The 26,649-nt window shown below is 40.2% G+C and overlaps 1 protein-coding gene across 5 annotated transcripts in view; it reads left to right on the forward strand.

Moving 5' to 3' along the window:
* The first annotated feature begins 383 nt into the window (after positions 1-383).
* mtss1lb (MTSS I-BAR domain containing 2b) overlaps positions 384-26,649 on the forward strand; it is a 77,846-nt gene continuing 51,580 nt past the window's right edge. For 2 of the 5 annotated variants that reach the window (XM_067596253.1, XM_067596268.1), the window contains exons 1-3: positions 384-1,127; positions 22,188-22,249; positions 22,766-22,839. In XM_067596253.1, the coding sequence (XP_067452354.1) occupies positions 1,041-1,127; positions 22,188-22,249; positions 22,766-22,839 (223 nt within the window). In that variant the 5' untranslated portion in view covers positions 384-1,040. The remainder of the gene's footprint in view (positions 1,128-22,187; positions 22,250-22,765; positions 22,840-26,649) is intronic. The other 3 variants (XM_067596276.1, XM_067596260.1, XM_067596293.1) reach the window with 2 other exon arrangements.

A 26,649-nucleotide genomic window follows, 5' to 3' on the forward strand; every position in this document is an offset into this window, starting at 1 on the left:
TCTCAGTGTCGACCACAACATGAAGCATGAAACTGTTTGGTTGCATCCCAACCAAACATGCACCCAAGGAAGAAATCAATCCCATGATATTTTCTACTGAGGATCCTTCAGTCCTCACAGGTCATCGAAGGGTTATTGAAGTGATATTTTAATCAGGGTCATCAGGACACATTCTTACACACATGCACACACTCTCCTGGTAGCTAAATCTATTTGACATTTACCCCCTGCTGAATTTTTTCGAGTGGTCTATGGTGTGTGTGTGTGTATGTATGAGTGTGTGTCCGTGTCCGTGCGTGTGGCCATGTGACAGGCCGTCCAGAGTTGTCCAGCCTCCTTTTTTGACTCCCTTGCATGGATCGTATTACTGGCTGCTCTCCCCGCACCGCTGAGCCCACCGCCTCTGCACCAATCACAGCCTGCCTTTACCTACGCGCACATGCATGCACGGACGCACAGAAACAGACCCTGACATACACACATACACACACACACACACACACACACTCGGCGATCCATCGCTCCGGTTTTCTGCTGCCTTCACATGCGTCCCGACCGACTCCGCGTAGCGCTGGCTGCGCCAAGATGAGCGATGGTCGTCCCGGTACCATCTGAACGTCTCACCGCCTGACTGACCCAGAGCCGGGGACAGAGCGAGAGAGCGAGTGAGAGAGAGAGAGAGAGAGAGAGAGAGAGCGAGAGAGAGAGAGAGAGAGAGAGAGAGCGAGAGCGAGAGAGAGAGAGAGAGAGAGAGAGAGACCGTCTTTCCTCTCTCACAACCCATCTTCCCTTCGCTTGGAAGAGACCGCAGCGCAAGCCGTTTCTTTCGGCACCTTTCCTTTTTTTCATCCCCCCCTCTCCTCCTCCTCCTCCTCCTCCTCCTTTTTCTCGCTGCATCCCTCCGTTACTGTCGGTCTCTCGGTTTACAGGGGAAACCGAAGAGCCCCGTCGTGATTCTGTGGAAATACATTTTTGCATTTCTTTTCCCTGCTGGGTGTTGGTAGCGCGCAGTTGGTGCGCGCCTCTGCAAATTCCGGTGAATGGTGGATTTGGCAAACATGGAGACCGTGGAGAAGGAATGCGGGGCCCTCGGGGGTCTATTCCAGGCGATTGTCAACGACATGAAGGTAAATAAAAGCCTTTTCTGCGTTTCACTGGAACCGTTATCATGCTTTAACACATGTGCTCCCTCCCTGAGAATAACACAGCCTAATCATAATGCAGCCGGTGTCTTGGTCCTAAATAAACCATTTGAAGTGTGTGGACACTCTTCTACTCATATGCTGATGCTGACTTTGGTTCTTTTTTTAAATTAACATGGCATAATGGCACCGTTGCTGCGGCGGCCAGGTGGGTTGTTGGTGCGAAACCCGCCCCCTCCTCCTCCATCGCCAGAATATTGGCTGCGCATGTAAACGTCAATGCATCTATAATCGGACATGCTTGACGTGATGCTTAATTCCATTTCCCCAGCAAACACAGGACCACCGCACTCACAAAGCAACCTTGTCTGCTATTTTACACACGTTTATTAATGCGTCTGGCGTTTTTTTAAACAATATGCGCATAATTCTGAATGTTTCAATTTGAACAACCCATAATGAGAGAGAGCCCCGTGACAGTAGCCAGTGCCTACATGAACCAGGAACCCCGTTCACCTCAATGGGTTTATGGAGCCAATGGGTTTACTAGACAGGCCTCTAAAAATCTTATTTATGTCCGACAATGGACCTATAGGTCAGTTAGGCTATAGCTTTGAGACATTCCGTTACACACACGTGTGAACCATGGGTGGATAATTGTGTGAGCTGCTTCATCATCATCATCATCATCGCCATCAGCGTCGTCGTCGTTTTTTACCTAAGCCAAAGTCTGACGCTGTAAGAAAGCAGACAGAGACATGACTCTTGCATGTTCAGCCTTGCTGTGTCGTTCTCGCCTTTTCAATGGATACTGTGCGTCTCCATGAGAGTGCAGCGTCATTGATTTTCTGTCAGGCTGATCTGGCAGGAAAACATGAAGGCGTGAGAAGCCGTGCAGCCGTCAGACACCCAGCCTCAATACCTCCATGCCTTTCTGTCGGTCTGTCTGTTTGCTACAGCCACTCTGCCTGCCTGTGTCCTGTCTGTCTGCCTGAATGACCCGTCTGTCTGTCACACTTCTTCAGCCAGTGATTCTGCAGCTTGAAGGCTCCAGCATGGCACTAGAATCGGCTGCTGCCAGGCTTCAGTACCCACCCATGCCAAATGCACTGTATGCACTGGTTGGATGAAATGGCTCATGATACAGTCTCTGTCAATATGTCTGCCTGTCAGACGCCCATGCAGCTCTGCAGGCCTCTGCCTGCCTGTCATTCCTTATCATCACTCTCCCTTTGTCTCTTCCCATCCAAATATTTTTTGTGTGTGCATCCCTGCATCATTTATGATACCATAACATAGTCAGCAGTGTCTGTAAATTATGAAATGTCCTGTTTGGAGATGATACAGATGTTTGTTCAGAGATAAAATGTAGATGGATATTGTTGGACTATACAGCTCACTTTTTCAAAATCAGTTTTATTGGTTTCAGATGCATCTCTCTTCCAAAATCTTCACATTTTATTGTCATCCTATGACCCCAAATGGTAGAGGTCACGGCCAGTGCTGCACTCTAATTGTGCCAAAGGCGAGATTATTGGATTTTTATTGTTACAGTGAGACATGTGGGGGTAGGAGAAAGGGATACATCAGTATCAGTGTCAATACTAATCCAACACATAATACACAGATCAAATAATTTTTCCAATAAAACTTGATACTTGGATACCAGATATGGATTCATTTCAAAGGAACTGTTAAGATTGACTGGATCAGTGTTGACAAAGTCTTAAAATTAAGAGTAAAGTCAAAAAAGTAGTTATGTTTACATTCACTGTTTCTTACTGAAATGCAGTGTGTGAACCCTTCATGCCTAACAAGCATGTCGAGTGCATTCCCTATCTCATAAAACCTGTGCTAAGCTGATTTTTGAAATGTTTGCTAGCTGACAGTCTTCTTCGTTCCTCTTTTTCCTGGCAATTTGCTATGCTTATTGGTGCATAACAGCCTCCAACTGTGAATCATTGGAAGAGTGTGAAACCGGCAGCAGGGATGTGTATAGCATTGCCTGCGTGTCTAAGCGCATGAATGTGCATCCTCGTGTGTGTGTACAAGGTACAAACAAAAGGGGACCCACTCATCAAAACATTGCTCTATAGCACTACTAGTGGTCAAAAGCTCCACAGTGTGCCTTTAAGGTCAAGTATCATACATCCAGTCATCAGAAATGGGAATTTCAGGTATTGCAGTGTCAACTGTACCTCAGGATCAAAATGATGGTTATTTATGAACAGAGAAATGTGCAAAGAGCAACATAATTTGAGTGTGAAGTATTGTATTGTGGGGTGTACAATGGCCACGTTTTGAGTTTGTATATTACTCATTTAGTGTTTTGAGCTAGTGGGATATAATTCAGTTTACAAAATGTAGTTATTTTTCTGGAAAGATTTAGGATTTCTGTCATTAAATAGTTGTTATTCTTAAACTACTAAAATGATCTCATATTAATACTAAAATGCTCAGCTTGTTTTTATTAGTTAAACTTCAAACTTCTGTTGCATGGGTGTTGCTGTCAGTGTCTGCAGTGCCTGCACTATAGGTGTGGCAGTGACCAAAACGTTGTGCATTGCTGGTCCTGTGATGGAAATGAGCAGTTTCATTCATCTATACTTTGTTAAACATGGAGGGGATTCTTCTGAGGGCTGTATAATGAGATGCACTCACCATGCAGATCATAAATCAAGGCAATTTCAAGGGTTCTGTGCTAATGGGAAATCATTATTCTGCCAAATACAACCATTTTGAGATGATAACAGACTTGTGAAAATGTTCATCCCTTTGAAAACCATTCGGTTTGGTTGCATAGCAACATCAGCACCTATGACACAGCATCTGTAGTGCTCTTTAACAGAGTACAGGATGTAGTTAAAAAGTGCGAGGTACACAGAAGAAGTATTGCAGGATTGGCAGATATCACAGTCAAAGCAAGTGGTTTTTTCTGCTTTTTAAAAACATGTAGATGTTGCAGCACTTTTTCCTGTTGGGAAAGTGAAATCTCAACTGCTTCTTGTGAAATGACCCCATAACCCACAGTACTGAGTACAGTAATTGTCTATTCTTAGTGTTTTTTAAGATTTGCATGGAGACACTGCTGAAATGCCCCCTTGGCTACAGAGCCGTACAGTTTAAAGAAAGCTGTGGTTGCAGCTGACTCTTTGACTTTCCCAGAAATAGCTGTTAGCATATTCTTGGCCAGACCTTCTAACATTAATTATGTTCCTTTTAATACACTTCCTGGGCATGAATGTCAAGAACAATATCACCGAAACATCAAGACAGAGGTCACACTGATGCTCAAACACAAACACACACATACAACAGACTCTTCTATCGTTCTCTGCGCTGCTCCTTTTCTTATGCCATCTCTGTTTTCATCTATTATTCAGTTGGTTTCTAATGGCCGTCCTGTTTATGTTATCCAGCTCACTCAGAGATATATGGGTCACTACAACCTGGGCCAAAAAAACACTACTGTCCTCGTCTAAAATGGATGAATTCCTGAATCCCTGAGGAGGCACTGAATGAACGTCAATGAGTGGATGAGAATCTGAGTCATCAGCTCTAAAACACACTTTGACTAAACAGGAAACAATGTGGCTTTAATCAATGTTTATAGCTCACCAAAGAAGAAGCCATTTGTCAGATGAAACGAATGGATTAATAGTTTTTCTTCACTGGTTCTCGGAAACAGACTGGTTTTGACAGCTTTGGTTATTAAGTGGATGTGAGACTTGTGCAATCACACATTCGCTGCAGAGGAGACATGTTTAAAATACCAATGAATGTTTTGATCTGCACAGTCCACATAACACACATTCAAACGCAGAAATTAAATTGAGACTATGATCATTTTGAAACCAAAAACACACATTCATTTACGTAAAACGCACCCTTACTCAATAATATTTGTGGTGGCTAATTGTAGCTAATGTTAGCAAATTGTGGAAAGATAATTCTGTAACAGGAGTTTTTCTGACTTCATGACTCTTGTTTTACTGTCACTCTGATGTATTTTTGCATTTAACATCAGCACTTGTGGCCACAGTGGTAATGATAAAGTTACATAGACTCACTGTAAGGGCCTCATGTGTGATATTGTGGGAATGTGTGATATTTAAGTATTTCTTCTTGATGTCAATTTAATACAAACCTGTAGCAATACTTGTTACATTCAAAAAGAACTACAGGAGAAAAGTTTAGGTGTAAAGGTAACCGATCATGAAAGCACTTGGCCTGAAGTGAATTGGTTTCACAAAAAGAGATGGAAGACTTGCACTTTAAGTGGGTCACAGTAAGACTGGTCAACTCAACTAGTGACTGGGAAGTCAGTAACATCTCTGTCCTGTCTCCTGGTGTCCTTATTCTTCTACCTAATTGCAATATCAGTGTTTTCATGAGTTGCTTTTCAAATCTCCATTTTGTGGCTAAAGTGTAAAGTGATAGTATTGTAAAGCTCTCAAACATTTGCTGTCTCAAACCTGCTTATAGAAGGGATCTTTATTGAGAGACTTACTTATATACAGTATTTTATTATCAAGACTATTGCCTCATCCTTACAGCATCTAGCAGTGAACCGTCTTATTCAGCAATGCTATATATAATTTAGCTGGAGTCATAAACCCTCCGTTTGTGGACACCTGCTGTAGCCAATATGCCATCCTGCCATCCCAAGTTAATCATGTGCTTTTGTCTCTGCTGGTGGTGCTTTTAGGTGTCATGCATGCTCACATGAGTTCTCAATAAGAGCCAAGCTAAATGTAAGCCATCGTCAGCAGATTGGATCTACACTGTGAAAAAGCACTTTTTCTTCCTCTTTCCCCAACATCGTCCTCCTTTCCTCCTCCTCCTCCCCAGGTCCTCCCTTCCTCTTTCCTTTCTCAGTAGATCCTCCACCCAAGGCAACCAATCATGCCTTGTGTGTCTGCTGTGTGTGTGTTTGATACTTGCAAGTTACTTTTGGTTTCTTTTGTGGTGCATAGACCTCATAGTAGTAGATTTTATGTGATAATAGTTCACAGTGGGAATAGTAATTACGATTTTGTGGCATTTTAAATGTACTGTAACACATGAAACCTTCCCTTATGTTCATAAATTGTGTGTATGTGTGTGTGGTGTGTGTGTGTGTGTGTGTGTGTGTGTGCGATCTAGTTGTCTGCTGTATATCCCTGGAGGCTATGTCTCGTAACTTTCTAGTGAATTACACCCCCGCCCCCCTCCCCAGAGGGGTAATATGATGAGACGCAGAGGTCATGTTCACGGTCAGCTGAATATATGGACCAGTGGTTACTGGGTAATATTTTGTTGATAGCAGCAGTAGGAAGGAATAAAATAAAATGTGATTTCCTTCCCCCCCTTAAAGGCTGTTAAAGGCTTTTAAGTCTGTGTTCCTCTAGTTGTCATCTTGTTCCTTTAACTGCATATTTAATGCATCCACAAATTAGCATTTGTTTATATGTATAATAGTACTGATGCACTTCTATGGCACAGGGTCCTGAGCAATTCCCTGGATGCCTTCAGTAAGTGTCAACCTATTTAATAATAATAATAATAATAATAATAAAAAACAATAATAATAATCTTTATTGTTGAGGAATGTGGGTATTTGCCTTTGGCTTTACAGGTTGGTTAAAACACATCACAGTCAATCAAAGTACATACAGTAATAAAGAACACAACATGCACAGTACAGACAATAATAATGGACATGGTTCCAGTGTGAATGGTGTTCACAAATTTAGCAACATTATTGCATTTAGTTACATTACACACAGTACAGCTCACTGGTCTCGCAGTGGTGGCGCAGGCGCCTTATTATGTATATATATATATATATATATATATATACACATATTGTGTATGCATATATAGATACTATGTGTATATACTGTATATACACTCATCAGCCACTTTATTAGGTACACCTTGCTAGTACAGAGTTGGATCCCCTTTTGCATTCAGAACTGCCTTAATTTTTCGTGGCATAGATTCAATAAGGTGCTGGAAACATTCCTCAGAGATTTTGGACCATATTGACATGATAGCATCAAACAGTTGTTGCAGATTTGTTGGCTGCACATCCATGATGTGAATCTCCTGTTTCACCACATCCCAAAGGTGCTCTATTGGATTGAGATCTGGTGACTGGTGACATTTGAGTACAGTGAACTCATTGTCATGTTCAAGAAACCAGTTTGAGATGATTTTACTTTTGTTAATAAAAAGGACACTGTCTTCGCAGCACTTAGTAAGCTCACCAATATGGTGGAAATATGAAGACTGATTAACTGTGTCCCCTGTCTGCATAAGACCGACTAGCACCATGTCATCAGCATATTTATACAATTGGCGGGCTGAATTCATAATTTGCATTTCATTAGCGTATGGGGAAAACAAAGCAGGTGACAGCACACAGCCTTGAGGTGCTCCTGTATTCAGGATAACTGTATCAGATGTAATACCACTGCATCTCACTCTCTGTGGTCCATCTGTGAGGAACTCTTTAATCTTCTTTACAATTTGTCTGTTGGTGTTAATGTGACAAAGCCTTTTAATCAGAGTATATTTCTACATACAATTAAAAGCTGAACTAAAATCTATAAATAAAAGTAGTATAGCTCTTGTACTTCTGCAGATGTTTACTAACAGTGTTTATCAGTGTCAGTATTGCGTCTCCAGTACCTCAGACATTCTTGTATGCAAACTGAAGTGGGTCAAACCATTCACTGAGAGATGCTGAAAGATGACTGACTATGACCCTCTCCATACATTTACACAGGATGCTGGTCAGCGCAACTTGTCAAAAATCATTGAGCTCTGTTGCTCTGGGCTTCTTAGGGACAGGAATGATATTGGAGAGTTTCCATGTTTTGGGAACAGAATGTTCATTCAGTAAAAGCTGGAACAATTTCGTAAAAACTGCTGTGAGCTGAAATGCACATGATTTAGTCACCCTACCCTTTAATCCATCAAGTCCAGGTGCTTTACTCGGTTTGATTCTAGCAAGGCTGGCTGCTACTTCTGCCTCTCCACGTACAATTATTGAGTGATCAGTCGTGTTAGTGAATATGTCAAAGTTATCATGATCATTAAAATTAAAGCAGGGGTGGTTATCAAATCTAGAATAAAAATGATTCAGTTCATTAGCAAAATATACACCTTTATTGTATTATGTTATTTATCTTGTTTTTCCCCTCCCTACCCATCATAATATTGAATCCATTCCAAGCTTCCCTGGCATTACTGGAGCAGAGAATAGCTATTATGTTTACTGTTTTTTAATTTATACAGTACATAGAGAAAATAGTTTTATGTTTTCATTACATCTTAACTGTTGTTTTTTTATAGTCACTGTTAGAAGTCACATCATTTTAAACTGACCTAATCCATTGGAGTAAGAAAACACTCTCAATAGTTGAAATGCATCCTTGTCAGATTTTGCCAAGGAGCATTAGTGATGAATTTGTTTTAAACGAGCACTCCAACAATTTTAGTATTGCACTTCCATAACATTGAGGGACACATTAAAAAAAGAATGATCAAAATGAAAGCAGCAATGGTCAAGATATCCCTTTAGTATGAGTCAAGGTCCAAAAACACAATGCCCTACAATTCCCATAATGCAACTCAATAGCATCTTTCCTCTATTTCATATACTGTAAATTCAGTTGGACTGTTTGGACTCTAAATAAGGAATTTTTTAAGCTCTGGGAACTTGTGATGGGTGTTTTATATTTAATAGACAAAATTATTAATCATTTAATCAAAATTATAATCAACTGATGAACCAGTAATGAAAATAATCATCACTAGCTGCAGTCATGTTGAGTCTACACTGTCTGAATCCAGCAGAATTAGTTTTATGTTTTTAATGTTTTTCACCAGCTGATTCACAGTAAAAACTGCCACAAAACTTTATTTTATTTTGCTTTGAAGGAGACTTTTATTCATTAATACAGAGATGTCACCTAGAAGTAAAGTCCTAAGCTCAGATATAGTGGGAGGCAGGAAGAGACTGCAGCTTGTTAGTCAGCCACATCTGCTCTGCTTGTATCTCTGGCCATGAGAGTAGGAAAAAAGTGTCGCACTCTCTGGCTCCATACACATTTCTCTTTTTATAAAGATGACGTTTTGGCCCTCAGGCCTTCTTCAAGATCAACAATCATGCATCTCTGGACATGACCATGCTTCACACCGCACTGTGTGCACCATATGACACAAATAATACACACAACCTCACAGTTCGTGTCCCTGCAGTTCCATCATGTCCGTGAATGTTTCATCCTGGTCTTGTAGCAGCAGGTAACTAAAGGTATTCTAACATGCTCTCAGCTATATTTTCCAATTTTAGTTGTAGTCCAAAAAGCACTGTCATGGTTGTCCTGTGGCATTACTTACTCTAAATGTTGACTTCACAATGACATTCATAATATCGCAAATTCCATCCCAATAAGGAGGTTTTATCCATTATCCACCATTAAAATAAACAAGTCAAATAATAGTATCATTACAGGTGACAAAAAAAAATCTTATCTCCAGGTCCACTTAATGCTAAATCTTCAGTGGATGGAGTTTGCTCAGTTGTCATGGAGATATATATTTTATATCTAGTTACGTATGTGCCTAGACCTCAAGCTTCAAGGACAGTGATTACAGCTTTGAGCTCTCTCAACTTGGCACACCTGTATTGGAGGAGTTCTTCTGCTTATGGTTCTTCTTAGATATTCAATGGCTGTGTGCACTATAGAGCAGCTGTTTTTCAAGGACCCCTCTGTATGTGTATGTGGTCTTCCCTGTTGGTGAAAGCCTCCAGATTAAGATGCTGCCAGCCTGCACCAACATACCTAGTGATGGTATAATCCAGGTGATCCTTTTTCTGTCAGAACTTTGTCAGATCAGAGGGAATCAATTGACTTGTAGAGTCCTAGAGTGCTGTTTGACAAACTCCAGGTGAGTTGTCTTATGCCTTTTACTAGTGACTTTTCCACTGGATAATGCCTTTTTGGAGTTTTAATTTTGTATTTTACCCCAAACAGGACCTAAACTTTATCAGTATTTGGGAAGGAAACAGAGGAAATTTAGTGGAAACAGTGGTATGAAGTTCAATTACCCCCTCATTGAAGTAGAAAACTAGAAAAACAACATCATCAACAGAACAGGAGAACTGGAAGTAAACTGGTCAGTATCCCCTCAGACACTACCCATTGTTGTTGATCCCTTTAAAAGACCATGACAATTATGTCCTATGACGCCGGGCCATTCTGCAGAACTGAAGATGCTCTGTGGAAGCGTATCATTAGTCCAATCTGTGGTGTGTTTGTGTCTGTGTGGTCCAGGGGACTTCCCACCACAGCGCTGTTGTTTAAAACAGAGTCCGGGATGCGTGTCAATAGAAAGAGGGTGGAAAAAGACAGAGACAGCTCTCTCATCCTCATTGCTCGTGTATGTCCATGCAGCGCTGATTCCTTCAGACCAGTTTGGAAATAGAAAAATCAAGGACATGCTAATTCAGCTGCTATTTAAGTTGAATTCACTCCCTACATCAAAACTTTCTTGCAACAAGTGAACATTGATGAGACATTACTTTGTTACCAGTGTTTCAGAATAGATGTTTTATCACAGTAGACTTTTTGACTTGTCATAGTAGGAAAAGCACAGATGTTACTGATAACATTAACAATGGCTCTGTTCTATTCAAGTGTCCCACTAAGCCAGTGAGCCAAGCATGTACAAATACCAGGACCCTGAAACTAAAGCAGTTAAATGTAATTCATCCATCATTAATTGTATTATTTACACCTGTGCATTTCCTACTGTGGTCTGTCAAAATGTCTGTGTTTTGCAATGAGGCAGTAAGACAGATCATTCCATTAATATGCAGTACACAACAGCTGGTTCATGAAATTTACTAAAACAGCTTAACTGAATACATATTTTATGAATTGATGCTAGCTTAAATGACTTGTTAAGATTCACATTTTCTCAGTGTGTATCTATCTTTGTGGCAGTGGATGTGTCTGTGGAGTACCATGCTGCTTTTTTTTAGTAGTTTGTAATGTTACTGCAGCAGAGCGGGTTTGTATAAGACTGGGTGGTGTGTTTCTGTTAATATGATAGCTTCCAGTCAGTCAAGTGCCCAAATGACAAAGTGACCTCTATTCAGAAACTCTGCACAGGTTTACCCCTGAGCAAAAACACTTATCGCAGCAATGTCCTCTGAAATGATTTGATTTCAGTCATTTCAGACATTTTGCTGCTGTAAGTGTTTTGGGTGAACTGTATTTGCTGGGGAAATTCTATGCAAGTACATATGGTGAAAATTGGCTTGTAAAGCTGTTCCTTGGAACACAACCAGTTTGTAGAGAAGCAGATTTTTTTAAGCCACAGAGGAAACAGTGAGTTGAGGGCAATTCCAGTGTGTCTTGCAACTTAAGGGAAATGACCTCACATGCATGGTTTTGATTTTAAATGATACAGAGGATTTTGACCTTGAAACTTTTTCATTAAACACACCACCGTGCAAAACCATTCAGTTCACTTCATAAGTAAAAGGTGCCATCGTGCCAGCAGAATCATAGGACGCGTAAAGGAGCATCTCCCTCGTTAGAGCTTGTTAAAATCTCTGTGGTCGTTAGGGCCTCGGGGCTCGTTAAGGCCGGTAGAGATGAATGGGGAGGACTGGTCGTGGGAGGCGTGGAGGCTGCTGGGAGCCAGCCAAGACAGCCTCTCTCACTGATCCCTTTGTCAGGCCTGTCAAAGCCTTCTCATCACACTCAGCTGTTCACTGTAAAACACACTGATCATTATGAACAGGCCAGAGACAGAGACAGAGAATAACAATGAATGTTGCAAATCAATATTCTCTTGTTCATTTCGAAAAGAAGCTCCTGAAAATCTCTTCATGCTTCATATATCACATCTTCATTTTAGAAAGACATTTTTTGTATTTGATTTTGTAGCACATGTGCTCATGTATGTGTGTGTTTTACCATGATTGCGGTATTGCACTATATAGATTGATAAAGAGCTGATTTATCAGTATATGAAAATCAATGCTTGTCTCTTCGCTCATGCTAGAAGCTGCAGAAGTGAGTAGGATGGTAGAGAATGCTACAGCTGTAGAGGGATGAAGAGGAGCAAAAATTACAATACAGCATCTGCACTCAACCATAAAGAAACTCCACCCTTCATCTCCATCAGCACTGACAGCCTCTGCATCTCACAACATATTGTAGTGCTTTGTTGCCCCGCCTTGCTTTCTGTCATCTTTTTAAATGCCTTCACATTACAATGTCTTTTCCTGCATTGCAGGGTGGTCAAGCACAATAAAAAAAATCACATTTTGACAGCGTTGAAACAGTACGTTCTTATTAAGATATCTTTGGAAACTGTTCAGAACAGACAACAGAAAGATATTTACATCTCAGTTATAGCCTGACTGATCAGTCAGTCAGGCCGCTATATTGGCCAGCATTGGTGTATCTCTGATATATCGGTATGGGTTTATATGTTGGCCAATAAGTATAAAGGAATGTATGTACAGACATGCCAAAGATATGTTTGAGGTCTTTTAGAAACATTGTAGTCATTACAGCTGAAAGACACCAAAATGCTCCGTAGAGTGAACTGATGAGAGGTCAACAGCAACACCACTAAAGCCATAAATTGCTGCAACCACTATCAGATTATACTCAGATTATACTGTAGTTCCTCATTTTTTACAAAACAAGTTTTAATGTCAACCAAATCTGCACACAATCTTGAGTTTTTAGCCTCATCTGTTTGGGTTTCATCAGACTTAGCCATCTTAGTCAAGCTCCTACTCCTCCTCCTCCTCTCCCCCTACATATCTCTCTAAGTGCTGAGGGTCACAGGAACAGTTGCCGTCACTTACACTAAGTGGTCTTACGGACACACCTACAATGTGCATCAACAGCTCTTTTACACGATTAGAGCAGTGGCGATAATAATAACTTCCAGCACGGCAATGGTGAGGAGAGAAACAGCTAAGTGTCTCTTCATACCTTTAAGAGCCCGGATGATTGATGGCTGCTTGTGAACATACCATGCAATGAAGCATCAATCTTGTGTTGAAATCTCTCTCTCCATTTCTATGAAATGCTACTTTGGCTTGAAAGCTACAGTATGTACAGTAGAGCTGAAAGGAGAAATCCTCTAAAATCAGTTCACTTTTAAGCTTTGCAGTTTACTCAGCCTGCTTGTGATTATAGTTGTATAATATGTTCTGTGGCTCTGGAGGTGCTTTGTAAAGTCTAAAATAATCTTGACAATTTGATAATAAAATTTGAGATTTACCAGGCAAGGCAGATCTAATGAAAAACTCAAGAGAAGTAAGCTTGAGTCATACTTCACGCTACAAGTGAGGATATCTTGGCCTCTGCTTCTTTGGCTGTGACCATTCTTTTTTAACCTTGCTAGCGTCATGGCTCATGGGATGGTAGTGTTGGTTGGGTGGTACCCCACTTTTATCCTGACTGAAATATCCTCATAAATATTGGATAGATTGTCATGAACTTTGGTACAGACATCCATGGTCCCCGGAGAATGAATCCTGCAGACTTTGGTGATCCCCTGACCTTTCCTCTAACACCACCATGAGGTTGACATTTTTGTTTTTTAGTGAAATATCTCAACAATTATTAGATGGATTGCCATGAAATCTGGTACACATATCTGTGTAGCCCAGAGGGTGAATCCTAATGACTTTTGTAATCTTCTGATTTTACTTAAGCACCACCATGAGGTTGACATTTGTGGTTTTTCGTGAAATTTCTTGACAACTTTGCCATGAAATGTGCTCCAGACATTCATGGTTCCAATACAACATTTCTAAACTGCAGCCACATCTCATTTTGGATGGGTCAGCTTCCAGTGACTGTTTCCCTTCTGTAGATTTTTTCAATACAAAGTATCAGAACAAGTCAGTACCAATGGCTGTATGTCATTATGTAATGTTGACTGAGTCAAAGTTATGTTATGTTACATTTTCATTTCAGTGGGAAGAAAATCATCCTGTCATTTAGACACACTGGTTTTAAATCAGACAATCACAAACAGTTACAGATTTTTACAAAACAATCTATCTTGTTGTAGCTGCGTCCAAAACTTATACTGTTAACCTCCTTCCATTCTTATTGCTTATCTTTCATTCCTGCTGTGATACAGTAGCAACTGATTATGTGTATACATTCATGACCGCTTCCGTCTGGCATATTACATGAGATTCATGAATATTGTTTTACCCAAAGCACAGTGCAGACACCCCATTGTGCAGATGTTTCACTGATAGGGTGTCTATGATCTCTGGCCTTGCAGCGCAGAGACACAACAACACACAGATGGTTTCCTCTTTCCTCTCATCACTATGTTTAGATTGGAATTAGCTGCTGCACTTCATCAATTATGCAGCGAGGCAGCCTCTGTCTCCTCATCTGCATGCTGATCCCTTTCCCTTTGAAACAAAGTGCCAGCCGATGAGCTGGGAGAGGCGTTTTACTCAGCATGGTGGAGGAAATCATGACTCCACTTATTTTGCTACTGCATAATTCTTTTTTTAAAAAAAAGGCATACCATATTTCCTCAAAGAAAAGATGGTAGTCAATTAACAATAATGGTTGGGGGCGTGGTCGACACTTTTCACATACAGCAGGTCTAGACCATACTCTTTAATTTACAGAGACCCAACAATTCCCTCATGAGCAAGCACTTGGTGACAGTAAGGAAAAAGTCCCCTTTAACGGGAAGAAACCTCAAGCAGAAGGTGGGCGGCCATCTGCTTTGACCGCTTGGGTTAAACAGAGGGAATTAGAAATAAAAGCCTGCTTCCAATAAAGGCCTGGGACCTTCTGCAGTTGAGGTAAATAAAGGCCAAGGCCACGATTTGAGTAAATACAGTACTTATTTTACTAAAAGCTGCTATCAGATGAATTCAAGTTACAGTTTATCCCTGGTTAGTTAATTTATCTATCTAATAATCCAAAACACGTTGTATGTCATCGCCTTTCAGAATGACCCATAGTAAAATTTTTGTCCTGCATTGCCTGATATGAAGTATTGATTATTTACATGAGACCACGGTCAGATACAATGTTATCATAATGTAGCTCAATTTATTTATCTATGAACACATGCCAGTATTCAGTCCCTTTCAGTATTTAGAAGAAGCACTGTAAGCTCTACCTGTGTAAGAAGGCCTGAATCACTGTAATGGAGCAGTTGACTACGGAGTAAACAAAAGACTGCACCATTCTTTCTGGAAGAAGTGGAGACAGATAATATGTAGCATTTTTCTCTGTGGGTTATACATCCCCAACCCTGATAAAAATGAGTTTGATCCTCTATTTGAAAACTCCCAGCCAGTCGATTATGCATATAAAACGCTGTGAAATTAGCCTCTTTTGTTTGGTTCTTGCATTTCTCTTTTAACGTGTGAATTGGCTCGATTATACAACAAAAAATCGGGCTAATCCTTACATCCCTCTCTGCCTGCCTCCACCCGCTCTCTCTCTCCCCCTGTCTCTCTTGCTGGATTTCCTCTGTTTTTCTGTCTTGCTGTGGGGGAAACAAAGGGAACAAAAGAACGAGAGGAGACAGTAAGCTTCTCATCCACTGTAGTGAGTGGAGTGGAGCTCTCAATAGAGTGCTGGGCAGACTGGGTGGACTGGTGGTGCTCTGAGAACTAGGCCAGAGGACTGTTGACAGCACCCCAGAGTCCAGAGTCAAGACCAGATGAAACAGAGGATTACTGGAAGAAAGAGTGTAAGGGGAAGAGGGAAAAATAGTCAATATATTACTCTGTATCAGGGGTGGGAGATTATTATTGGAGGGATAGAGGAAGATGGAAGGGTCCCTGTACACTGGTTGGATTGAAAACAGGGATCAAGTGGAGGGTAAACACAGTTTACCTACCCTCTATTTTTATACACACACACACACACACACACACACACACAAATAAAGTTAACTCTTTGAACCAGATTGATGCAGTTTGCACCAGAAATTGCATCCCTTTTTCTCATAACTCATACCATATTGTAACACACAAGCATCTTCCTGATTACCTGATTACAGATACAATGTGCATAGAAATCATGTTAAATTTGACAATTATAACTTCAGATCTCCTTATAATCATCATGTTTAGATGTTTTCCTCAGTATTAAAAGTGATCCATGTGACTGTGGTCTGTACATCCATGATTACAGTGCAGAAACTGCTAACAGCTAATGCAGCATGACTTTCTCACAAGAAAAGAAAAATTAAAGGAAAAATTCACCACTGTGAATATGATGATTTCTTAAAACTAGGTGACTTATGTAGTAGAAATGTGCAATTATTTTTGAAATTGGTGCCCTGTGACTATAGAAAACTGAGAAAAAGGCTGTAGATTCCCCATACCCCTCTTTAGGCAGAATCTTGCAACAACCAGAATGCATTGTGCACATCTTGTCCGATGATCTTCCAGTGAGCTAATCATGGTGTAGCATTATATATCTTTACTGAGGCTTAATTGCCGTTTTTCCTCATGGAGTCTGGATATATCACACCGGTGTTTCTAACTCTAACTGCTGTTTCTTTTACCTATTTTGGACGACGATGAGCTAGGCCGGATTGTGCCTTAAAGCTGGATGCAGCTGCAAGTTACAGGCAACACAGTTGCTGATGTGCTGTTCTGATATATGGTAATAGTCAGATTTACCAAAATATTGCAAAGTTTGCTGCAGTCTGTCTCCATTCTTTCTGATCTTTCTGACGATCCTCACCGGACACCGGTTGATGCAGGCGTCTCTCTCTCTCGGCTGACGCTGTTACAGCTCCTGTGGACGCTTCGTCCTCCATACTCTGTTTGTCTGATTACACAGCACTATATTCAGCCACATAAATTGTAATAGTATCACCATATCTCTGCTCCGGCATTATATTATAAAGCTTTGTTTGTGTTTGTGTTAGGATTGCAGAGAAACTCAGCAGCTTAAGTCAGGCTGTTGCTGTTACGTCACTCTGGTCTGGTGGTCGCTTCCTCCCTCAGACTCTGTTTTGTCTAATTACACAGCATTATAACTGGCCTCATAAATTGCAATAGTAACACCACATCTCTGCTCCGACATTATGTTAGCACTGACTCTCCATCATATCCAGATGTTTGTTGTGTGTTTAAAACTTGTGGACAAATCCAAATGATTTAAAACAGCATAAAACATGTCCTAGAGCATGTAAAGTACCACTGACATGCTGAATGATGGCATTTCTAAGTAGCTAAATTTATTCTGAGAAAAGCAGTATATAGCATGCCTAGCTGAGATGTCCAATGACAGTGACATAAGCCTGAAACTAAAGCAAGTAAAAACATTTATACAGCTTGGGTTCAAAAAGGCTGTCTACTTCATGGGGATCATCAACTGGAGATCAGAGCTTATAAACCTCTTTATAAAACACTACCCGGGATGGGAGATGCAGGAATATGAATAGGCCTGAAGGAGGGGGAAATACAATCAGCCAATTAGCATAATTCTGAGTAGATCAGGGACTGTCACTGGGAGGAATGAAAGGAGGAACAGAGTGAGGAAGGAGGAGTCTTACACAGTTTCTGGGGTTGGGGACTTAGGTTACAGCCAGACCAAATGTGACAATGCTGCCAGGCCTCTCTGACACCATATGGGTGAATCCATCGTCCTGTCAGTCTAAATACAGCTCACTGCTTGGTTGTTCAGTTTAATGTTCATAAGTGAAACAGATAGATACAGAGGCTATGTCAGAATTGAGTTTGTTTCTGTATTTAAATCATAGGCTGCAATTTCTATTTATTTAGACTGAATACATAATAGATCCAATGTATGATTGGTTATCACAGTGATTTGAGGTCTTTAGTTTAAGGTCTTTAGTTTTATGGCAGCCTGTTTATAGTAATTTGGCCTTTCTTAGAAAATGAAAGGGAGGCAGCAGCTCAACAGCTCACCACATTCAATAGGGCTTTATCCTGGAAGAGGCAACAATAAAGAAGGGAGGAAGGAAGGGAGGGTATAAAGGAAGAAGGAAAGGTGAAGGAACAAGGTGACGTGCACAAAGCTGGAAATTTCCCTCATTTTATCCCATAAATGGAAGTCAAAAACATTGTGATTGTGTATAGTGCACACCCTGTGATACAGAATCTGATATCCACTTCAGTTTTAAATCAGTGATGTGGAAAAAAGAGATGGAAGAAACTGAGGATACATTTTTAGTTGTGATATGTTTACACTGGCATGAATCGGTTAGTATGTATGTGTGTGTGCGCTCTAGGGGTAATCATGCACGCTCTGCTGAGTTTTTCTGTGACACAGGAAGTGGTGATGTAATAGTATATTATCCAAAAGCTTTTTCACACACTCACTGTCTCCCGCTCTGTGTCTCTCACACGCTTATGTATTTACCCCTCAGCCTCCGTGATCTTCCAAGTCCCACAATCATATGAGTACTGTGGTTATGATTGTGGTCTTTTAGCTCTCTGGTTGAGACAAACACACACTCATAAACTCATTTATGGAGCATGGAGCTTGCAGGCAGAAAGCCTTGTAACCCTCTGAAATGCAAAACTGATTTCAAAAGAATTCACACAGCAGATCTTTGTCCTTGGATAGACAGCCTCTGTCTTTGTAAGGTTACCCAGATTGCCCAGTTTCACCACAGAAATCTTTAAAGTTTGATCTTATTAATGGAATTTTGAAAAAAACAAGTAGCTGATATGTGCTCATTAAAAAAAACACTTAGTGTTACCAGCAGTCATTAAACACTAGAGACGACATTTATTATTTATTAAGTTATAATCTTATTGACAATTCCTTCTAATAGAATCAGATATCAATAGAGAGTGGAAGTCCCGTTGCCACTGTTGGGTTAGCCGCAGTTTATGTAATTCAAAGGAATCTTTCATTAAGGTCATCAGCCTCTCAAAAAGTGAAACATGTTCCAGGGGTTTACTATTAATATTTAAAGACAGACAGAGTGACCCAACATAATGTAAAGCAACGGTATGGTGTATGAATGGGTTTGTTATTGTTATTACAAATGTTTATTTGAACGACTACAAAACAAGTTTTAAACACAACACTGACACATTATCGACGTTTAATGAGTTCATGAGTGGTGTCTCAGATGCAATATTCACTCTCCTTTTAACTATGTTTGGTCTTCACCAACCCTTTTAGCTGCTAAATGCTCATTTTGCTGGTCTGTCGTTTGCTGTTCTGCTAAAAACAGATTCCTGCTATGCTAAAAAGAGTGGTAAGAGTCAATTAAAATAGTTGTGGGCCGTAGAAACCAAAACAATGAGCTGAAAGACACCATAATGCTCCACAGAGCTGAGGGGAACCACAGAGTTGGGTGATAATTTGTTCTCTTTCTTCATCACCACAAGTGGCACCTTTCACATTACATGTTGTTATTTGATCCATTGTTAATATATAAATATTGACTGGTTAATTGGTTTAACCATAGTGTGCAATAGATGTGGCCATAATACAGTACACCAGTGACTACTACTAACAGTGACTGTAAACATTCAGTACTCTATGAAATGGGAAGTGTTCACTGTACTGCTCAGTTCTTTTCTACTTCCTCACATTTCAGTGGTGTTAATTTGGCTTAGTCAAAGTTATGAAAGGGCTCAAGTGTCCATCCGTGTTTGGGCTACTTATCTCACAGCAGCGTACAGCGTGAGGATGGAGAGTTGCATGTTGAGTAACAGGAAGCAACCGCACACACACATAAACACTTAACTTGGTCACTTGCCACCAGGCTTTCTTACTGGATTGAAATGCCCAAAATATGCTAATGAGATGCAGCGCTGCTCGTGTGTGTGTGTGTGTGTGTGTGTGCGAGGAGGAGGGCGTCACTTCGTGTTATCTACCATCCGCACTGCTTAAGCTCCGTAGTGCACTTCAAACAGCCAGCAAGGGGAGGGAGCAGAGAGAGAGTGTGTGTGTGTATGTGTGTGTGTGTGTGTATAGTGGAGGGGGTAGCTTTCGGTACCAAGGGGAAATAGGACTGTGATTTCAGACCAAATTAAGCCACATCAAACAGGCCAGATCAAAGACTAAGCAGCCCTTACTGTCTGTGCTAGTCTGACATCACAACGGGATGCCCCACCCCCCCAACACACACACACACACACACACACACACACACACACACACACATTTCCTTCCTCCCGTCCTCATTCACCTTTATTTTTTCATTATTTCTTTGAATTTTGTCTTTTTTCAGATTTTCCTTATCTTCCTGCCTCTTTAAGGACATTTGGACTTTATACTGATATAAATACAACCACTCACCCACACACACACACACACACACATCATTTGCAGGCATTTAACAGGGTTATAGGTTAACCTGGATCAAGTATAATGTAATATGTGGTAAGGATGGGGGTGTGTGATAGAGCAGTCACCCAGTCTGAAGGAGGGGGTGGGAGGATGGGGAGCAGCATCCATTAGAGACACTGCTTCAGCTTTGAATTGTGTTAGCAATCCTGGCTGCTCCAGTCAAACCCTTTGATGCTGCCTGATGCCAGTCGCTGTCAAGTGATCTGTATGTATGTGTGTGTGTGTCTACATACATATATGTGTGTGTTTGGGTAGATGGATTAGGTGGGTGCATAGGGAGGAGAGGAGGGGTTGCTTCTGTTTTGGGGGAAGAACGAGAGTCTGGGTGAAAAAAGGGGGGATGCAGGGTACCAAGTGATGAGAGACTAAGATAGGTTTGTGTGCGTGTGTGTGTGTGTGTGTGTGTGTGTGTGTGCTTTTATGCAAGGGGCATAAGGAATTAGTTTATGACAGAAGCTGAAAGGAGACTCACAGTATAGCGCTAAAGGGAACAAAGAGTGTGACTTACAGAAAAGTCTGATTTTGAACATTTGAAACAAAGCAGTAAATTTAAAAAAAAGATTATTTCTTTTTTTCTAATGACTGATGATGATGATGATGATGATGATTATCATTATAAATAATCAATACTGAACCATTAAGTGTTATTCAGTGCAATATAACACTTTACTTAAGTAAAAGTTCAAAAGTGTTATCAGCTAAATGTATTTACTGTATCAAAAGTAAAATGACTCATTATTCAGAATGGTCCCTTTCATGTTATACTATTGTGTTTATTATAATGTTATTTAATTATTACTGATGCCTTAACATGTAAGCAGCATTTAAATGTTTCACCTGGTCCGGATAGAGCAATTTTTCTGGGGGCTGCAACTATACCCATTATTTTCAAAATTGACTTATCTGCAGAATATTTTCTCATTTAATTGATTGGTCTGTACATAGAATGCCTGAAAAATGTGAATATGTGTTTCCCACACTGGCAAAAGCTCTCCACTGGTACTGTTCATACAGCCTACACATGTTCAAATAAATTCATTATCATTTGAAATGGATTGAAATAGATTAACAAAGAGAAAAAGTGAGAGAGATGCAGCATAGTGTTCAGATTCTCCATGTTGGAGACAGAGAAGGGCTCAAAATAATGAAGAAAATTCATGTGACCTTGAAATTTTATGAACTTTTGATAAATTGGCTGAGAAATTGAAGTTGTGGAACACATGCTTCAGTTCAATACATGAGACAACTGATCAAATTAAATCCAGGTGTTTTTTCTTTTTTTTTACGATAAGTCAAGTATTCAGTCTTTAACTTTTATTTCTTTTATTTCATTGAAATTCCAAAGTGTTCTTCAAATGTCTTGCTTTTTACTATCAGCAGCTCAAAATCCAGAAATATTCTCATATTTTAAAGAAGCAGGAAAAGGCAAATGTTTGGCATTTTCCTTGCCAAATGGATAAAAATGATTAATCAATCATCAAAATTGTCAATTAATTAAAGTCAATTAAATCCTTGTATGTTTTCATTTGTTCACATCCAAGGTATATCTGTCTCTCTCCTGGCATCCAGTGTAAGATATGGATGGAGGTTTGGGCATGTGAGAAATATAAGTTGTTTATGAATACGTGATATGTTTTGGCATTAATGTGTGTTGTTGTCTGTGTGTTGCCAGTGCTCCTATCCTGTGTGGGAGGACTTCAGCGCCAAGGCCACCAAGCTCCATTCCCAACTCCGGTAAGTTCCTCTGAGAACGAAATTGAGTAAGAAATAAATATATAAATGAATCTAGCCTTTCCAATGTGAAAAACATGTAACAGGTTCAGTGACCTCTATGAAATGTTCTTGTTGGCAGATTGTGTAAAAGCATTTAGACCAGCATATGACATCAAGTAAATGTTGTAATTTTATGCTTTGTTGCTCTCTAAATTGAGTAAATAACTCTGTGATACATGATTTTAATTAAAGTCTTAATTTACAAAAATCTAAATTAAAAATGACATTACTAAATGAAAATAACAAATTCTGCCTTTGTTACTGTTCTTCCTTAAGCTGTAAACAGGGCCCTTGCTAGATGTACCAACACTGAGATCAAGTCTGCTACTTTCAAATTCATTGAAATCACCAACACATTGCTATTGTCACATTCAATATGCAATAGCAATATGCAAATCAGACTGAAGCAGATGCTCAGTGAAAAAAGCTTAATCATAATTTAAAATTTAATTGAGGTGATGTTTTCTGTCCATGTAGAACCACTGTTCTGGCTGCTGTGGCCTTCCTGGATGCCTTTCAGAAGGTGGCGGACATGGCTACCAACACCAGAGGTAAGAAAACATTAAGTGTCTGTATGTGTGTGTGTGTGTGTCTCTGTGTGTGTGTGTGTGTGTGTGTGTGTGTGTGTGTGTGTGTGTGTGTGTGTTACCAATTCCTGGCCCAGAAACCCAGCTATCTATGTGCATTATATGTCCCTCTGCCAGTGTTGTGTTGGTTTGGTCTCCACATGGTAGCACTATTAGGAATCTTATTATGTCCTTGAGATGTTATCAACCGGCCTGCTAAATTCTCCTCTGACTGATGAAAGTGTTTCCAGAAGATTTAAGGTACAGTTTGTCTCAAACTTCAAAGGAGTTGCACTGCAGTTTTTATAGAGTCCAAAATGACAGAAGTATAGGAGAGATCGATAAAATCTATTTTTGTAGCAATGTGTGTCAAAAAGCCGGGAATGTTTTGTTAGCCTTGTAGATGCAATAAGAATTTGAGTGTGTTTCAAACAACATGGGGTTTTGGAGGCAGATAGCAGTGTTTTTCGGTTAAAGCTGGTGTTTGTTGATATTGTGTACCAGCCTGCCATATCTTTAAATCTGACAATGAGTGAACCATAAAAATCCAAAACATCAAAATTATGTCTTCCCCTCCGAAACATAAAAAGAAGTGAAACAAACATACCTATTTTGAACCTAATTCAAACATCTTAGAATCAAGTTGAATTCAGAGTTAAGCCAATAATAGACAATCAGTTAGGAATTTATTAATTCTAAAAATCCTCATGGGTGACATATTAAAGAGAAAAACAAAAACATGTCTCAGGAGTACACTTTTATGACCAGAGGATTCCAGGAATATGGAAGCAGAATGACTAAACTCAGGGACTTAAAGTCCCCTTTTCACATTCTTGTTTGTGTTTATACCACATCTAAAGAACTGTGAAGATTAGGCAAATTAGACCAGATTACAGAATGACGTAGACATTTGAAACGCAGTTTTCACACATGAGTAAACAACAACAGAGTCATCTTGTTATTCTTTGTATTTACTGTTGCGTGAATCTAATGTCTGAATAGATGAAATGAATGGATGAAAAGGAGATGTGCAGAGGTGGAAAAGGAGAGAGAGTTTTTAATAGTCATATATTTATTTTTGTTAACTAGCTGATGACAAAACTTTATGTCTGGGGTTAATAAACAGCAAGTTTTTTTGCATCATAGGTCCTCAAAAAGTTCTTGGTCACATGGAAAAGCTCCTGTGATGAAAACACCTTATAAGGTGTTGGGCTTCCAGAACAACTTCAGTGCTCCTTGGCATAGATTATCCAAGTGTGTGAAACTTTGCTGGAGGGATGAACAACATTCTTCCAAAAAACATTCCCTCGTTTGATGCTGTGTTTGATGCTAGCGAAGAGTGCGGTCTAACACGTCGCTCCAAACTCTCTCAAAGGTGTTCAGCTGGACTGAGATCTGATATCTATGAAGGCCGAACATAAGATTCACATCATCATTCAAAGATCATCTGGATCCGTTATGTTTCTCCACTCATTTATTCAAATTTTCCCTTTAATATGTCACCTGTGTAAATCTATATAATTCATCACTATACATTGATATAATGTTTGATTTTTAATGAAAGCCCTGTATCAAGCAACATAATAAGCATATTTTGTACAAAATGTTGAGTCATACTGCAAAGCCAGTTGAAATATTTTGAATGCAGAACTCAATACGATGTTTTTCTTGCACTTAACTCAACCAGAGAACTCAGTGAACTTTATAGAATTGTTGTCAATGGGTTGTTTTTTTGTTTTTGGCTTGACACTCTTGATATTCCATGTGAAGGCTAAAAGCTCTGCAGTAGTTTTGATAGAGCGTGGGCTGAGAGCTGAGAAGGTCAGACAAACACTATTATGTTACCACTGAAGGCGGGGGGAACATGAGGAAGACAACTGAAGCTGTTGTGGAGGGAATTTCTCCTCCTGTTGCAACTTATTAGGTGCAGCTGCCAGACAGTGTATGTGATGATGATGTGTGTGTGTGTGTGTGTGTGTGTGTGTGTGTGGCCCCAGGTGGGCTCCTATAGAGGAGGATACAGGAAGAGACTCGTGCTGCTTTTACAGGCCAGACAGGAAATCACCGAGCACTGTCAGCTCATTACACATGCCGCTGCCACTGCCACACACACACAGGCAAAAACATAACATAAATGATGTTGGCAAGAAGATGTAGACTGTGAATGAGAGCCTCTTTGTACTTTCTGGACTGATGAGTCATTCCTATTGGAGTCCATTTGTCAGATTGCTGTACAATTGCTGCTCTTTCTCAGTGTGTGTGATGTTCTCTAATAGATTTGTTAAATGGATGGAGGCAGGAGACGGCACCAATAATGATGCTCTCTGTCTTCTTGCCATTCGCTATATCAATGTGCCACTTATTACTGTGTGTGTGTATGTGTGTGTGTGTACACCAAAGGGTACTGATGATCCTGTACTCTGCTCTTGTACCAGCGTTCTCATTTATGAGCCTACAATGGTTGTTTACATCCAACCGACTGAATTTTATGTGATTTTCTATTTTTGATGCTTTCATTTGTATGTGTTTTCACCAGCTGCATTGATTTAAATGTTGAATATTTCTGGAAGTCTTAGTGGTCAAGGGCACTGTGTAACCACTATATAATAGTATTGATATTGACTATATGTCTTTGTATCGTTACTTATTTGACAAACTAATTTCCATTCAAATTTGTGCCATATTTTAGCAGACTGGGGACTTCAGGTTTTTAGTCATGCTGCTACTGTGGCTCTAGGGATGTCAGTGATTACATTTATATGCACACTAATATTACACTGTTATTCCAAATATGATAATACTCAGAGTTTGATACGGGTCATGAAAACAGCTTATTCCGTTTGGATATTCTGAATTAGGCCTTATTCCGAATGTAGCATTTTCTGATAAAGACATGTTGGATATATTATTCAGGTTTTAGGAGCATTCTTTTAACATGTATGCAGGGCATTCGGAATATGTGTTTCTCAACTGGGGTTTTTACTGCAGTTTGCGACACACAGCCTCTTGCCTGTTTACGGTCAGCTCTGTGTATTGTAAACAAACCAACTAGCCAACAGTTTGCAAGAGATGCATGATGGGCTGGTTGTGTAACACACCCCTGCGCAGGCAAGATGACATATGCTGGAGCAGGAAGGCAGGCAGAGGAGAGGAATGAGAGCGGAGAGCTGTTCAGGGCGGGCTGGAAAAGCAGAGCGCACCTTCTCCGCAACAAGGATGGAGGGGATCGGTTATTATCCTGACTGACAGTGACAACTCGGTGTGATGCACCAAAAACAAAAGTATAGAAAACATCAAGGGACAGCCGAGGCACTGGATGTGCTTCACTGCCTGATCTTGTGATTCCCGTTCCCACTGGCGCAGAGGGAAACCCTGAAATCCCTCTGCCTGTAAGCGGGAATATTAGTGGAACATTCATTTTCATCAGCCTCAGCTGTACTTTGTGTCTAGTGCTAATTAGCTTAGCATGCTAACATGCAAACTAAGATGAAGAACATGGTAAACATTACACCTGCTAAACATCAGCACATTAGCATGCTGACATTAGCATTTCACTCAAAGCACTGTGTCTAAGTACAGAGCCGCTAGCATGGCTGTAGACTCTTAGGGTGCATTCAGATTTACAGATAGTAGTAGGCAGTCTCATGTAGTCTCTGGCCTTTCATGAACATGACTCTGTAGCTCTGTGTGTGTAATGCATTGAGCACATCATTTACATATTCTGCTTTGACTGGACAGTTTATCGGTGTAGGCTACACTAATGTCAGGGATTTGTTTCCATACATTGTTTTTAAG

The sequence above is a fragment of the Thunnus thynnus genome, chromosome 1 (assembly GCF_963924715.1).
Source record: "Thunnus thynnus chromosome 1, fThuThy2.1, whole genome shotgun sequence".
Classification (NCBI taxonomy): domain Eukaryota; kingdom Metazoa; phylum Chordata; class Actinopteri; order Scombriformes; family Scombridae; genus Thunnus; species Thunnus thynnus.